Source organism: Pleurodeles waltl, chromosome 6, assembly GCF_031143425.1.
Source record: "Pleurodeles waltl isolate 20211129_DDA chromosome 6, aPleWal1.hap1.20221129, whole genome shotgun sequence".
Lineage (NCBI taxonomy): Eukaryota > Metazoa > Chordata > Amphibia > Caudata > Salamandridae > Pleurodeles > Pleurodeles waltl.
Genome location: NC_090445.1, coordinates 1,104,739,964 through 1,104,754,268, shown reverse-complemented (window position 1 = coordinate 1,104,754,268; position 14,305 = coordinate 1,104,739,964). Strand labels below are relative to the sequence as shown.

Below are 14,305 nucleotides of genomic sequence, written 5' to 3'. Positions count from 1 at the left end.
CATATCTGGAAGGAGCCCTGGTTGCGATGCCAACACACGCCAGTAGGACTTTACTCCCCCCGATCACGGGAGCAACGTTACGTGTGTGGGATGCAGTGGCCGATCGGCTGGGGCTGACGTCGTTCCCGTCTCCAATGACCCACAGAGGTGCAAATCTGGACTTTGTACCGGGGTTACAGCTGGAAGCGCTGCGACGATGGCATGACGGGGGCTGTAAAAGGGTGGGGAGTCTCTTTGATGAGCAAGGAGTGATTCCTTTCGACCAGATGAGAGACACATATGCCTTGACGGAGGCGGATATGATGATGTACTACCAGATACGGCACTGGGCTTTGCTGCCGGCCAATAGAGTGCTAATAGATAGGCCGCTGACGCCGTTTGAGAAATGGCTTCTGCTGAAGAAAGATGATAAACTAGTAATTTCAGAGCTTCATAGGCTATTGCAGGGGGAGGGGCGTCTGCCTAAATCTAAGGAACAGTTGCGATGAGAGAGTGAGCTGTAAAGGGAGCTCTCGGACGAAGAGTGGGATAATATTTTCTATAGGATACACCATACGGCCTATAACGCGGCAGGCACGGAGACAGCACATAAGGTGGCCTCCTATTGGTACTACACCCCAACAAGGATACACACATGGGATCCCACTGAGTCTAGTCTATGTTGGAGAGGGTGTGGAGGTAGGGGTACACTTGTGCACTTACTCTGGCATTGCCCCAAGCTCCATAGATATTGGGAGAATATTATAGATGCTACGGATGCTGCGTTTGATACCAAGATCCCTAGGTTCCCATCGTATAGCTTAATGGGTCTGCCCAATCCGCTCTCCTTCCCTCTGAGATCATTAAAAGGCCGGCAAATGGCCCTGGCCCTCAATGCGGCGGTGCAGCTGATTTTAGAGTTATGGGGCTCGGACAGGATCCCGACATACATGTCATGGCTGCAGAAGTTGTGATTTATCTTGGCAATGGAGAAGCTCACTCTGGCCTCTCAGCAATGGGTGGGGGACCTGAAGTACCTATGGGGACCATTCTTGCAGATCTTATCCACAGAGTTCACTGAATTCACATGCCAGGCTTATCTGAGAGTGCTGGGGCTGATCTGAGCCTCCGGAGTGTGTCCGTCGGAGAGATTTTTGGGAGAACTGGGGCTACGCTGGGGAGTGGGCGGCGGGACGAGGAGACTGATGGATGATGGGGCATATCAAAGGAAGCAGTGTTGCTGTCTTATGTTTTGTTTTACTATGTTTGAAGTTCACTTACCAAGGCAGCAGACTTTTGCGAGTGATCCATTTGTACATGGGATTGCAAGGAGGAACTGAGGGGGTGGTCCCCTCAGACATGGCTACACAGGAGATGATCCCTATGGACAGCTTATATGTTTCTGGACTAGATACGCTGCATTGTGTTTGCTTCACTACGATGTCTTATACTTTTTATGTTGGTACTTTGAAACAATAAACAGATTTGATACATAAAGTCACACCATTGTGTTGTGGCCACCTTGGCCATGTCTACATTAAGAATCCACTGAGACCATCCGAAAGAAGTCTGTTAATAAGTAAATAACTCCACTTAACTCAAATCCAAACATAGGAGACATATTAATTTGCATTAGCATTAGGAGTGGTGTTAATTAGCATAATTTATTTTTGTGTAATTACGCAAAGGGTCCCAAAGGTTTACATAAAATAAAATTTAGTACTACATTTTAAAATGAAATTCCATGCAAAGACTCATTTTGAACAACTGCTAAGAATTGCAAAAAGACAAGTGTCTCAAACAGCAGTTGCTTGCTTTCAGTTTATTCATAATGCTGCCTTAATCATAGGGTGGGATTTTTAACAGAACACATTTGAAATTAATTGAAATAGAGTAATGGCTTAATTTCAGTAATTTCTCATAACAGGTGTAACGAAAAGGCCAGAAATTACGCAAGATTACACCGACATATTGAAAGTTTCTCCTTGGCCCAATTAGCAATTACTGAATTAAATGATGCTTTATTATATACAAAACATATTCATTCAATAACTTAAAAAGTTTAGTCTTCGGTACAAATTGTGCAGCTAACTCTGTTTGAAAAAATATATATGCATGTAGAGATGCTCCCGGGGTAGGTGTGAGAACTGTTGGAGAGTGTGCTCTAGTGCAAACTGGAACAAGGTACACCTACGAAGCCACCACTCTAAGAGCTTGCGTGTTGCAGAATTAGACCTAAGCCTGCTGAGATGATCAGTGCTTCAGACATGTTGCCACTGGTAATATCCGTCATAATTTGACGGCCATTTCAGTGAAAGATGTTGAGGTCAGAATATAAGTACTTCCGCTTGGCCTTTACGTCGTTAAAACTGCATTAGGCTGAAATTGTGCCCAACTGGCTCTAGGCAGGAAGCATAGTAAAATGCATTTGGCATTTTGTGAAAAGCATTAAGTGTTTGCAATGACTCTCCCTCTATGATGTTGCAGAAAGTGGCTTTAAAGCCATCCTCTGCTTCCAGAGGAATGTATTTTATCAAAGCCGAACAATACCGAAGTCTATCACATTGTGTTGTTAAACTTCATATATCTGGATGTATGCTCCGATAGTTGCTAGTTCAATTAGCAGGAGGATCAAGCTGGAATCAAGTAGGCAAAGTTATGAAGAATGCAGATCATGCCACAGACCTTCAGCATCAACAGAGATCATGCTACCTATTAGCTGTGTGTATGTGAGGAAATAGAAGAACCTTAGACAGCTGGAAAGTCTAAGAACTGTGTGCAACATTTTTAGTTAAGATGCATTAGATCATACTATGAAAACCATCAACCTACTGCTTTAAAATGACCATATCTAATTTCACATATGTGGAAACTCTCATATTTTGTAACCATGGGTTGCTTTGTGAGATATTTCATAATTCCTTCACATATAGGATTAGGTTCTGCTCTATGAGGGTCTCTATGACCTTTACTGAATTAATTAAGTCTCATCTTATTCGTGAAATGGAAAAATCCCAGAAGTAAGGCATAGAAAGTCTTAGGCTTCCAGGATGCCCAGGTCCAGTGGGCAAAATAACCTTTTATTAAGTTTTATGCGGTGGATCCACTTTGCAAATTTTTGTTTTGCTCCTGCACTCAAGATGACTACTCACTCTCTCGCCCAAATGGCTTTATCTGCTTCGCACCACTCAGAGTGCTAAGGGTTTACATATCGAGAATGCAAAAAAGAGGACTAAATATAGGTTCATTCTGGGGCCTTCAACATGAATGTTTGCATTCTGAAACAAGCCAGCACTCCTTGCCTAAAAGGCTACAATTGCAGTAAGCTCCATATTGCAGCAAATGTGAGCAAGTGAAATTTCGAGACAAGGCAGTCTCAAACGTGCTAGCATTGACAACAGCAGAGCCTGGTTGAACTTAGTCCTTCAAGTCAGTCTTGAACATTTCACTAAATGTTCATGCAATGTCACCGAGAAAGTGCTCAGTTTTGCAAACGGTTGCATTTTTCAATCAAAATATAGAAATGGTGAATATGATTGTAATCCAAAAACATCATGAAGTTAAAATACCTTTACATGTATTTTATTTGATTTATTTTTGGAAGACATTTATTCAGATCTTGGTAGATAAAAAAGTGTGTATTTTTCATGTTGTCTGAAAAGTGGCAAACTTTTTCAAATGTTCTCCTTTCATAAAATTCAAAGGAAATGAAATTTAAAACCCCACTAAATCCTGAAAACATTAACAGAACAAATTTCTTCACTAAAACCTAATTGAAAATCGACCCAAACAGTAGGACATGTTTACACTTGAGGAATAACAATATCAAAATGATGTCATTTAAAACATTTTGATTCTATTAAGAAAGCATAACTCAAAGCAAGAAATGACGAAACAAATGCATATATCACTTACTGCTTTTACATTTTATGTTATGTCCTTGATACCTTAAACCACTAGGTGGGTAAGGTTGAAATATGTTGTCTTTAGAGAAGGGTGATGTAGTTTTTTATTGTGTCAATCTTTTCAGCTCACGATACAGGCCTGGTGACTCTGCAGGTGGCCTTCAACAATCAGATCATCTCTAACTCTGTGGTCTTTGAGTACAAGGCTCGCGCGCTTCCCACTCTCCCGTCTTCTCAGCATGACTGGCTTTCCCTGGACGGTAAGGAGAACTGCAAAACACTCGTGAATTTTGATATGAAGATGTGGCTAAATGACTGCTGTGGGCTAGCAAAGATGATTTATATACTATCTGTTTAAGAGAAGGTGAAATTAAAAATTAGTGAATCACCATTAAAACCAATTATATTAGATGTATTGTGTGGTACGTCCCGACGTTTTTAATTGTGGGAGATAAGCCATGTATTTTACAGGTTACTAATCGCAACAGAATTTGTGTAAGGTTGATAGTGTGGAGCTACAGAAAACTTAACATCTCTATATTTATTGAGCACACACATTTAAGGAAACAATGATCAGTCAAGGTAGCCAAGCTATACATAGTGCATACAATACCAGAGATGAATTCATAAATGTACCATAAATGAATAAGCAATTTAATAACTATGTTCCTACATTCGGCCTGTTAATTAATGAATGGAACTACAGTGTTTTTCAAATAAATAGCATTTCAAAGCTTTGATTATTTTGAGCACTTTTATTAAATATCTGAATCAAGTTGATATTATTTAGGTACATATTTTATATTGTTTATTATATGATTCTGGTTCTATACATTTGGCTTTAAAGTGTACGTTTGCATCAAACAAGGAAACATTTATGACAAGTCGAACCACATTTTGAATATATTGATAACATGTTCATAACCTGATTATTGACATAGTTTTGACAATTTGCTAATATTATGTTTTTGTTAATTTGTTTCAAGTTTTGATCATTTTCATACCGTTTCCTTAATTGTGTCAATTTAGATGAAGTTAGTCTAATTTACGCAGCAAACAGTGGACTTCACAATGCTGCAGGGACATTACAAGGCAATGTTTTTAAAAAAAAAATATATAGTTAACCTTCAGAAAAGTTTTTCAATTACAATGAAACAGTAGTCCATGAATCACCAACACATACAAGCATGATGGTGTCCAAGCAGTTTGTCATGGAAACTAATTTGTACATCAGATGCACATGTCACTCCTTGTGCCTCAGATCCTCGCCTAAAAGCTTGTCTGTGCTTGGTGCATTTCACAGAAGTGATAAAACTTGTGCACGCTATTAGAAATTAGTTATGTTCAGTTACCTTTTTGAAAATCATGTTGACATAAAAACCTATTGTGTAATTCATATTTTTTACCATTGAAAGTGTGTTGATCTTGTTAAATTCCTAGTCAGTGATCTGAATAAATTCTATAAAGAGGCCAGAAAGAACTACCGAAGCTTATATGAAAACAGAGATATTTTATTACAGTGGACAGACCGGACTGTTTATCCAGGATTATCACAATTTTTTATTTCATTTCGAACAGAGAACGACCACTCTACAGTCACAAGTATGAGCAAGGGGAAATCTACTCTATCTTGCCTAGCAATAATTCTCCTTTAAAGCGTATCAATGTGTACTATGTAGTCTAACTAAAACTTTTAGAAAGGTAGTGAAAGTTCAAAGGTAACAGGAAGTGAACCACCGAGTTTATAAAAATTTTTATGTATATCTATGAATAGATTCAGATCATCAAATTGTTGTGGTTATTCTGTTGAGCTGGAGGCATTGATCACTGCTCAATACTCTTTGTTGGGAGTCGGTATATTACTGGTAAGATAATAGCCGAGTCACTCAAAAATGTAATGGGTTGTGGATTAATGTGTTAAAAATGACAAAAAACCTGTATCAGTGTAAATGCATTTCACAATACTACCTGGCATTCGCACCCTGCTCTCGAGAATTACCTGTGCTCTTGTCAGGTGACCACCAAGCAGCTTAGATTCGGAAAGAAGTTTCTACAATATACAATGAGAATTGTTCTTAGGCTTTGGGTGTGTGTGTGTGTGTCTGTGTTTCTGTGTGTGTCTGTGTGCATCTGTGGGGTGTACACCTTCTTCGTCAGGCATGCACAGATGAGTCAAGCTGGACAGGATTTACTATTCAAAGAATGTCTTGGGCTTGGAACATTCACAAACTATTATATATCACATGTGGTGAGTGTGTGTACACTAAATACGCTTTTAAGCTTGTTTTCCCATAACATTTTTGGTCGCTGAGTTTTAGTAGTAACTCTGAGAATCACAAACTCAACATAGATTGTGTGACTATCTCACTGGACGGTGGTTAATTAACAGAGGCATCCCTTTATGTTAGGCTTTCATAACATTTCTTTAAGATTTCAGTTCCTGGAAAGAATAAAAACGAAACCTATGTAGTAGTGGGCAGTTGCCCGGCAGCCACATCGTAGGCTTTGTTTTTATTCTTCTTTAGCCATGGTGCACAGCCATATGGGATGCTATATTGCACCTCTAAAAACCAGTGGCGAACCAAATATGCCCCAAAGGAAAGACCTATTGGCTTTGCCACTATTTGTTAGTACTAGTCACAGACTTATCTATTCTACCTGTTGCCTGTTTTGACTGTGCTCACACTACACATACTTGCACCTACTAAATGATGCAAAAGTATTTTTCGAAAGGATGTGGGGCAGTAGCAACACAAAGGAGTTGGTGGGAGGAACAACATGATGGGTGTGGGCAGGGGCAGAAAAAAAACAAGTGGGTGAGAGAGAAAGAGAAACATGAAGCTGTGGCTGACATGTGGGAGAAAGCAATGAAAGGGGGAAGCACAAGATGTTGAGCACTTCACTGAGGGGGTGGGGAGAGATACATGGGCGAGACAGCTGGAAAACACTTGCACTCTTGTAGAGTGCTTAAGAGAAACTAAAAGTGTAATACCCTAAAAATGAGGGGGAAACTACACAAATAAATTGGCAGTGCTCCACGGGTGGGGCAGACATTAAGACGTAAAAGGCAGTCCATCAAAAAAAAAATAGGCAATTGAGGGTTGTAGTTAAACCAACCTATTGTAGGCAATTGGTGGGCTGCAAGCCCATTTTTGTTCTTGGTAAGCCCACAATATATATTTCACAACCATATAACTGCACTGTCTGGTAGGCTGGACCTAAAAAGGTTATCCTGCTACTGCTATCAAATATACATATCCGACTAGGAATGTTGCATACTTTAAATCAATGTATGAGGAATGAGAGCAGGTTCTGGATAAGTATGAAGAAAGAGGAAGGGAGAGCATCTTCAGGGACTTGAGAAGCTGCAGATCATGTCCACACCCCAGTTCTAAAGGGCTCTCCTCCCGCAAAGCTCTCAAAATTAAAGGCCTTCGGGACATACTTTAGCGACACCAATCATTTAGTGTAAAAGGTTATTTATTTAGGATAGGATTGTAATAATAACACATGCTTTAACTTTCAACGTATAAACCCCAACTTTAACAGAGCCCACCCTTTAAGATTACCTTGCTCATCTTTTCACTTCAAAACCCGCATTTTTCCCTTCCATGCCCCTAGACACTCCCCTTTCCCTTTCATGCCCTACTTGCTTCATGCATTCCCCACACTCTGAACCTTTACCTGTTTGTTTTTTCCCCTGGAAGTGTGGCCAAGCCCGCATCCGACTCTCCACCCTCCGCCATCTACTGCCATCCAGCACAAACGCACTTGGCGTTTTGCTGCCCCACCAAAAAAGGGGGAAAAAAACACACTACTGCAACCTTACTGCTTCTACTCCTGCTCTCTGAGCCACAACATTTCCCCCCACAAATCTCCCGCCAATAACCTCAAATCTGTCAGATAATATGTGTTCCCCAACTGTGACAAATGCACTTTGTCTGCCCTGAAAAGTGCCTCATCTTTCTCTTTGATGTCTTCATATTTTAAAACCTTTATGCTATGTGACCAACAGAACACTCTCATAGCTCTGTTCAGTTTCTCGCGAGCCCGCTCCATGGCTCCATGCTTCACTGCCCCTCTCCACGCTCGTCGAGGCACAAACTCAGTCCAGACCAAGCAGGTGCCATGCAACCTCTGTTAGAGGAGTTCCGTGTCTCTCGGCATATGTTGCAGTAGTGTGAGCCCTGACAGTTTTACCAGATCATTTCCCCCCAAATGAATCAACAGCAAATCAGGACAACCCCAGTTCGGCCGGCTAGAAGTAATAAATGGAAGCAGACTTCCCCACCTCATGCCGCTTTTGCCCCACCAGAAAACTTCATGTTGCCTGCTAGGGAGTCCCAAAGACCGTCCATAAATTAGCTTCTCTGCAAACTTCGCTGCCCAGTGGATAAAGGAATGGCCGACCAGCCATGTGACCATCTTGTCCTTCTGTGGGTCGGACATGCACCCTGAAAAGAAAAAGAACTGTAACGGTGGTCTCCAGGTTTAAACCCCCCACCCAGAAACACATGTTAAAAATGCTAGCCAGCAAGAAAACAAACAACAAACTGTTCTATGGCCTCACATAGCACTCACAGCATCTAGACTTCCATTTACCTATGGCCCTATTCTTTGCCCAACCCCAACCCAAACGGGCCGCAGCAGTAGCTGCCCCAATCCTGAAGGAATGTGTACCAAAATCAAGAGCGTGATGACCCGTCTGCCTCAAGGCCATCCGTAACACCTGTAACAATTGGAAACTCGTAAACTTCGCCCCGACTTATGCACAAAAACTCCACTCTCTCCTGCCAAGCGTCTCTCACCCCGAAAACTCAGCCATTCCACCACCGAGCAAGAAGCCCCATTACCCCCTCTGTCCAGCCATACCCATTTCCCCTTCCCTAACTGATCAGTTTTAGAGCACCTGAGCCAAATCCCCAAGCGATCCCTATGCAGGCAAACCTCCTTTCCAACCTCAACTATTCGGACACCCGAAAAGCACCAAAAAACATCCAAACCATGCATAAACAAAACAAAGCCAACTTGTACTTGTCAGTGCAGCATACTGGCAAAACATGCAAAAGTTCCAACAATAACTCAAAGGTATTGGGCTCTCTAGCTGCCCTACCTGCACCTGACCTGACCCTACCCCAGCCTTTCAGCATCTTCGCCAACAAACCATTTGGGGCCGGGTCAAAACTAAAAAATAGTTTCCCATAAAAGGAGACCCCTGCCAATTTGCCCCTAATGGTCGCAGGGAACAGACCTTCCCCAATCAGAAAAAGCACAAAACGCAAAGCGCATAACTCTAGCTCATCAGCTCTTTGTAACCAAAAATTGCCCGAACACAGCTCGAAGGATTGAAAATCCAACCATGCCAGCCTGTAACTCAGCCGAGTGGATTCCGCTAAGGACATCTCCACCAGTCCAGTGATCCTCATGCCCCCATTCCCAAATGTCTGCCAGGACCAGTTTTGTTCTGATCCTCTCCTTGTGCCAATGCGCGAAAACATTGCCACTGTGAACGAGAGAGGGAGTCTGCAATCTCGTTGTATACCCCAGTTATTTGAGCAGCTTTGAAAATAACATTTAAAGATAAACAGCAAAGCATAAACTTGCGCAACAAACGCAAAACCCTGATGTCCCTCGCTCTCTGTCTGTTAACTAGCTCAACAACTGTCATGTTGGCCAACTCATGCCCCCATACTGCCAAGGCCACCAAGAGTGGAAAAAACTCAAGGAAAGCAATGCTCCTGCCCTGCTGCAGCCATTGTGTGGGCCATGTTTCTGTGCACCATCTCCCATCCCAGAAAAAAACGAAGCCTGTGGCTCCTGCTGCATCAGAAAAGATCTGGACTTGCCAAACCGTATCGGCTTCACAGAAAAACATCGACACACCATTTAAATCTGCTAAAAATGTTTCCCACGCCCTGATATCCTCTCTCAAACCCACAGAGACGCAGATCCTATGGTTCGGCAGCACTGCTCCCGACATGGCTAAACCCAAATGCCTACAGAAAGCCCTACCTCCCCGTACTACCCTGCATGCGAAATTAAGGTAGCCCAACAGCTTCTGAGCAGTTCGCAGATCAATCTTGCGGAATACCCACACGGTGTCCAAGAATTCCAGCATCTCTTCCACTTTAGGTGCTGGCAATCTGGCAACCAGGACGTTCGCATCCAGTTCTATACCCAAAAAGGTTAAGACTCATTGTGGCCCTTCTGTCTTCTCCGGAGCCAAAGGCACTCCCACATGGTGAGCTAATTCTTGAAAAGCCGTCAGTGCCCTACTAGCTCTGGAGGTGGCTGTCCTGCAAAAAGAAAATCCTCCAAGTAGTGCATCACCGTCCGATGACCACTCTGTTTAACAAAACCCCACTGTAGGAAGGTACTTAAAGCTTTGAAAAGTGCACATGAAATGGCGCAACTCATGGGAAGTACCCTGTTGACATAAATCGCCCCGTCAAACTGCATACCCAGCAAATCAAAGTCCTCCGGGTGTATGGGCAGCAGCCTGAAAGCCGATTGGATGTCGCATTTTGCCAACTCTGCATTTTTGCCACACCCCCTAACCCACTTGATGGCATCATCCACAGATGCATAAACCACCCTAGTATCCTTGGGTGCAATGAAGTCTTTAACAGAGGCACCCTCCGGCCAGGATAAATGATTAATCAGTTGAAATTCCCCTGGGGCCTTCTTAGGCACCACCTCCAAAGGAGAGATCATCAAATCCACACTTGGCCAATCATAAAAAGGCCCCCAATCCTGCCCAAAGACACCTCTTTAGCCACTTTGGCTCGCACCACCTGTGGCATTTCCTAGGCAGAGCGCAAATTGTCTGCCCATCTCCTTCTACATGGACCTTGGTAGCCAACACGAAAACCTTCTCGGAAACCCCACGCTAACTTACAAGCTGTGTCGCTATCTGGATAGGTATGTAGCCCGGGCGGAAGAGTCTCCAGCCTAATTGGTGTAGGAGCCTTTTGGTGCAGTAGTGCCCTGCATGCCTCGTCCTTTGGCGGCCCTCCATTGCTCTGCCGGGCTGGAGAGGGAAAAACATTATGTGACAGGATGACAGCCTTGCACTTGGAGCAGTCATGTTTAAATTTGCAGGGCTGTCTGGAACAGAAACGTTTATTAAAGTTCCAGCATGCTCCTGTTCCGGACACCGGGGTCCGCTGACCCACACCCGCCCCTCCTTGGGCGGGATGGGGCTGAAAAGGCTTGTAAACCACCGGTAAGCCACTTGCCCTGTGTGTAGACGCAGTGGACTGAGCTGACGCCATCCACTGCATCCATAATTTGGGGTCTACGTCCCCCCAGGGTTGAGCGGGATTGACACTGACCCTAGCCCTGAATTCTTCGTCATAGCTCAGCCAGGCGAAACCCCCGAAATGCATCTGGGCTTTCCTTATAATATCCATCTACTTAAAAAGCGCTATGGGCCTGTCTGGGAACTTTTCACAATATATGCTTGCAAAAATTAAAAAGGCCGAAGTCCAGTTATCCATCGTGATTGGAACTCTTGGCCTACGCACTAGCTCCCACGCTTCTTCCTTGGATCCTTCTTTGGCCTGTATGTCCCTATGTAGGAGCTTAAAAACGTCAACATATTCGTGCTTCTAAATCCTAGCCTTTGTTCTCTCTGCTATGTGTGAGCCCAAAGGTATGGCCAGCCCCATGTATGGAAGCCGCTTCTTGTGTTCCCCCCTTCTTTGTCCTCAGACCCCGTGACCTCCCCCGTCGCCTGATTACCTGTTTCACTCGCCATTGTTATAACGACCTCCTTAGCTTTAGCCGTGTCCCCACCCTGCAATACCCCTTCAGTAGCTTGTTCATGAACCGAAAAATCGCCTACTCCTATAGACTTAAGCGTGCATGATCCACAGAAACCAGAACTGTCCCCCAAAACCGACCACCATTGCCCCTTACCTCTGTTTTGTGCCCCCAAAGGCCATGTAACCTTCCTAGACCCTCTACCACGTGCCAGCCCATGCCGCACCTCCTGTGGCCCGCCAACGGACATAGAATCCTGCAAAATAGAAGCAGAAGAAGGGGTTGCGCCGCACTTGCGCCCTCGCCCCCTCCCATTGACACTGCTCACCTCTGCGTCACGGATCTCTCCGTCCTCCCACTCATCCACATCCTCCTCATAATCGAGTTCAAACACATCTTCGTCATCCATCTCACCCCTGTTGTCAATACCACTCCTCATCCCCAAATTACTTGCCGCAGCTTCCTCCGGGCCCTCATAGCGCACACCATCTCTGCATGAACCCCGATCCAGCGGTGTAGAGAAGGCCGCCGAAGACCCCTCTAGTGCTTCAGACCAACGTGCAGAGGCCGTGTTGCGCCCCGCGGGCATCACCTTCCTTCTGCCAGCCTCTGACACTGGCATTGTCCGTCCTCGCCCACTTTGGCCATATGCGCCACTGGGATTCCCGGCGGCGATCAAACCTCCAGCTGCACCAGCCTCTTGACCCCCCCCCCTCTACCTGAGGCACCCAGATCAATCAATCAATCAATCAATCAAAAAATTTGTAGAGCGCGCTACTCACCCGTGAGGGTCTCAAGGCGCTGGGGGGAAACCAGGGGGGGTCAGGGAGGGTCACTGGTCGAACAGCCATGTTTTGAGGTTCGTTCTGAAGACCAGTAGGTCTTTGGTTTTGCAAAGGTCGGTGGGAAGGGAGTTCTAGGTTTTGGGGGTGAGGTAGGAGAAAGACCTGCCTCCTGTGGTGGTGCCCTGGATGCGGGGGACTGTGGCTAGGGCTAAGTCGGCTGATCGGAGGTTGCGTGTGGGAGTGTGGAAGTTTACTCTTTCATTGAGGTAGGGTGGGCCGGTGTTGTGGGGGGATTTGTGTGCGTGGATGAGGATCTTGAATGTGATTCTCTTGTCTATGGGGAGCCAGTGAAGGGATTTGAGGTGTGTTGAGATTCGTTCGTTGTGGGTGAGGCCAAGGACGAGGCGCTCGGCTGTGTTCTGGATTCTTTGGAGTTTGCGTTTGAGTTTGAGTTTGAGTGTGGTGCCTGCGTAGAGGGTGTTACCGTAGTCCAGTCTGCTGCTGATGAGTGCGTGGGTGACTGTCTTTGTGGGTTGCGGGGGTGGGTGCGGGCCTATGGCGGTGGGCCACCAGCAGTCGTCCCATGTGGTTTTGTTTGGGCCGAAGATGATGATCTCGGTTTTGTTTGAGTTGAGCTTGAGGTGGTTAGTGGTCATCCAGTTGGCGGTGTCTAGGAGAGTGGCGTGTAGGTTGGTTTTGGCGGTGGTGGGGTTGCGGGTGAGGGAGAGGATGAGTTGGGTGTCATCTGCATAGGAGAGGATAGTGATTCCGTGTGCTCTGAGGATGTTGGCTAGGGGGATCATGTAGATGTTGAAGAGTGTGGGGCTGAGGGAGGACCCTTGGGGGACTCCCCAGGTGATCTTGGTAGTGTTGGAGTGGAAGGGTGGAAGGCGGACTCTCTGGGTCCAGTCGGTGAGGAAGGAGGTGAGCCAGTCTAAGGCTTTGTGGTGGATTCCTATGTTGTGGAGGCGTGTGCGGAGTGTGTGGTGGCAGACGGTGTCAAAAGCTGCGTAGAGGTCTAGGAGGATGAGTGCGACGGTCTCGCCTTCGTCGACTTTGGTCCTATTGTTGTCAGTGCATGCAATGAGGGCGGTTTCTGTGCTGTGGTTCTTGTGGAACCCAGATTGTGAGGGGTCAAGGGTGTTGGTTGCTTTGAGGAAGTGGGATAGGCGGGTGTTGACTAATTTCTCTGCAACCTTGGCGGGGAAAGGGAGGAGGGAGATGGGGCGGTAGTTGGAGAGGATCTCCGGGTTGGCTTGTTTTTTTTTTAGTAGGGCGGTAATTTCCGCGTGCTTCCAGAGGTCTGGGTAGGTGGCGGAGTCGAAAGAGGAGTTGATTATGTTGTGGAGTATGGTGGACAGGACTCGTAGGGGGAACTGGAGTGGATGGAGTTCATGGTGGGGGGGGTGGTGGGGGTCCATGTGGATAGTGTGGTGGGGAGTCTTGAGTGGGGGTCGAGTTGGGTGAGTGAGGGGTATGTGTGGTGGGTGTGTGTGGTATGAAGCTGTTGTGGATGTCCAGGATTTTGTGGAGGAAATGGTTGGAAAGGGCGTCACATAGGGGCTGCGTGTGTGTGGGGTCTATGTTGCTGGCTTTGGGTTTGGCAAGTTCATTGATGATGGTGAAGAGTTCTTTGCTGTTTTGAGAGTTGTTGTCAAGGCGTGTCTTGTGGTGATTTCTTTTGGCGGTGCGTATGAGTTGGTGATGGGTGCAAATGGTGGTTTTGAGGGTGGAGAAGTTGGTTGAGGAAGGTTCCAGTCTCCATATTTTCTCAGCTTGGCGGCATTTGCACTTGGAGTCTTGGAGTTCCGGGGTGAACCATGGGGCATTTTTGATGTTGCGGGTGGTGATGTGTTTTCTGAGGGGGGCTAG

At 45.5% G+C, this 14,305-nt stretch overlaps 1 protein-coding gene across 6 annotated transcripts in view; it reads left to right on the top strand.

Annotated features, from left to right (window-relative positions):
• The window catches only part of CAMTA1 (calmodulin binding transcription activator 1), a 2,488,613-nt gene that overhangs the window by 2,074,405 nt on the left and 399,903 nt on the right, over window positions 1–14,305 (top strand). For all 6 annotated transcript variants that reach the window (XM_069240215.1, XM_069240212.1, XM_069240214.1 and 3 more), the window contains one exon: window positions 4,010–4,144. In XM_069240215.1, coding sequence (XP_069096316.1) covers window positions 4,010–4,144 — 135 coding nt within the window. The remainder of the gene's footprint in view (window positions 1–4,009; window positions 4,145–14,305) is intronic.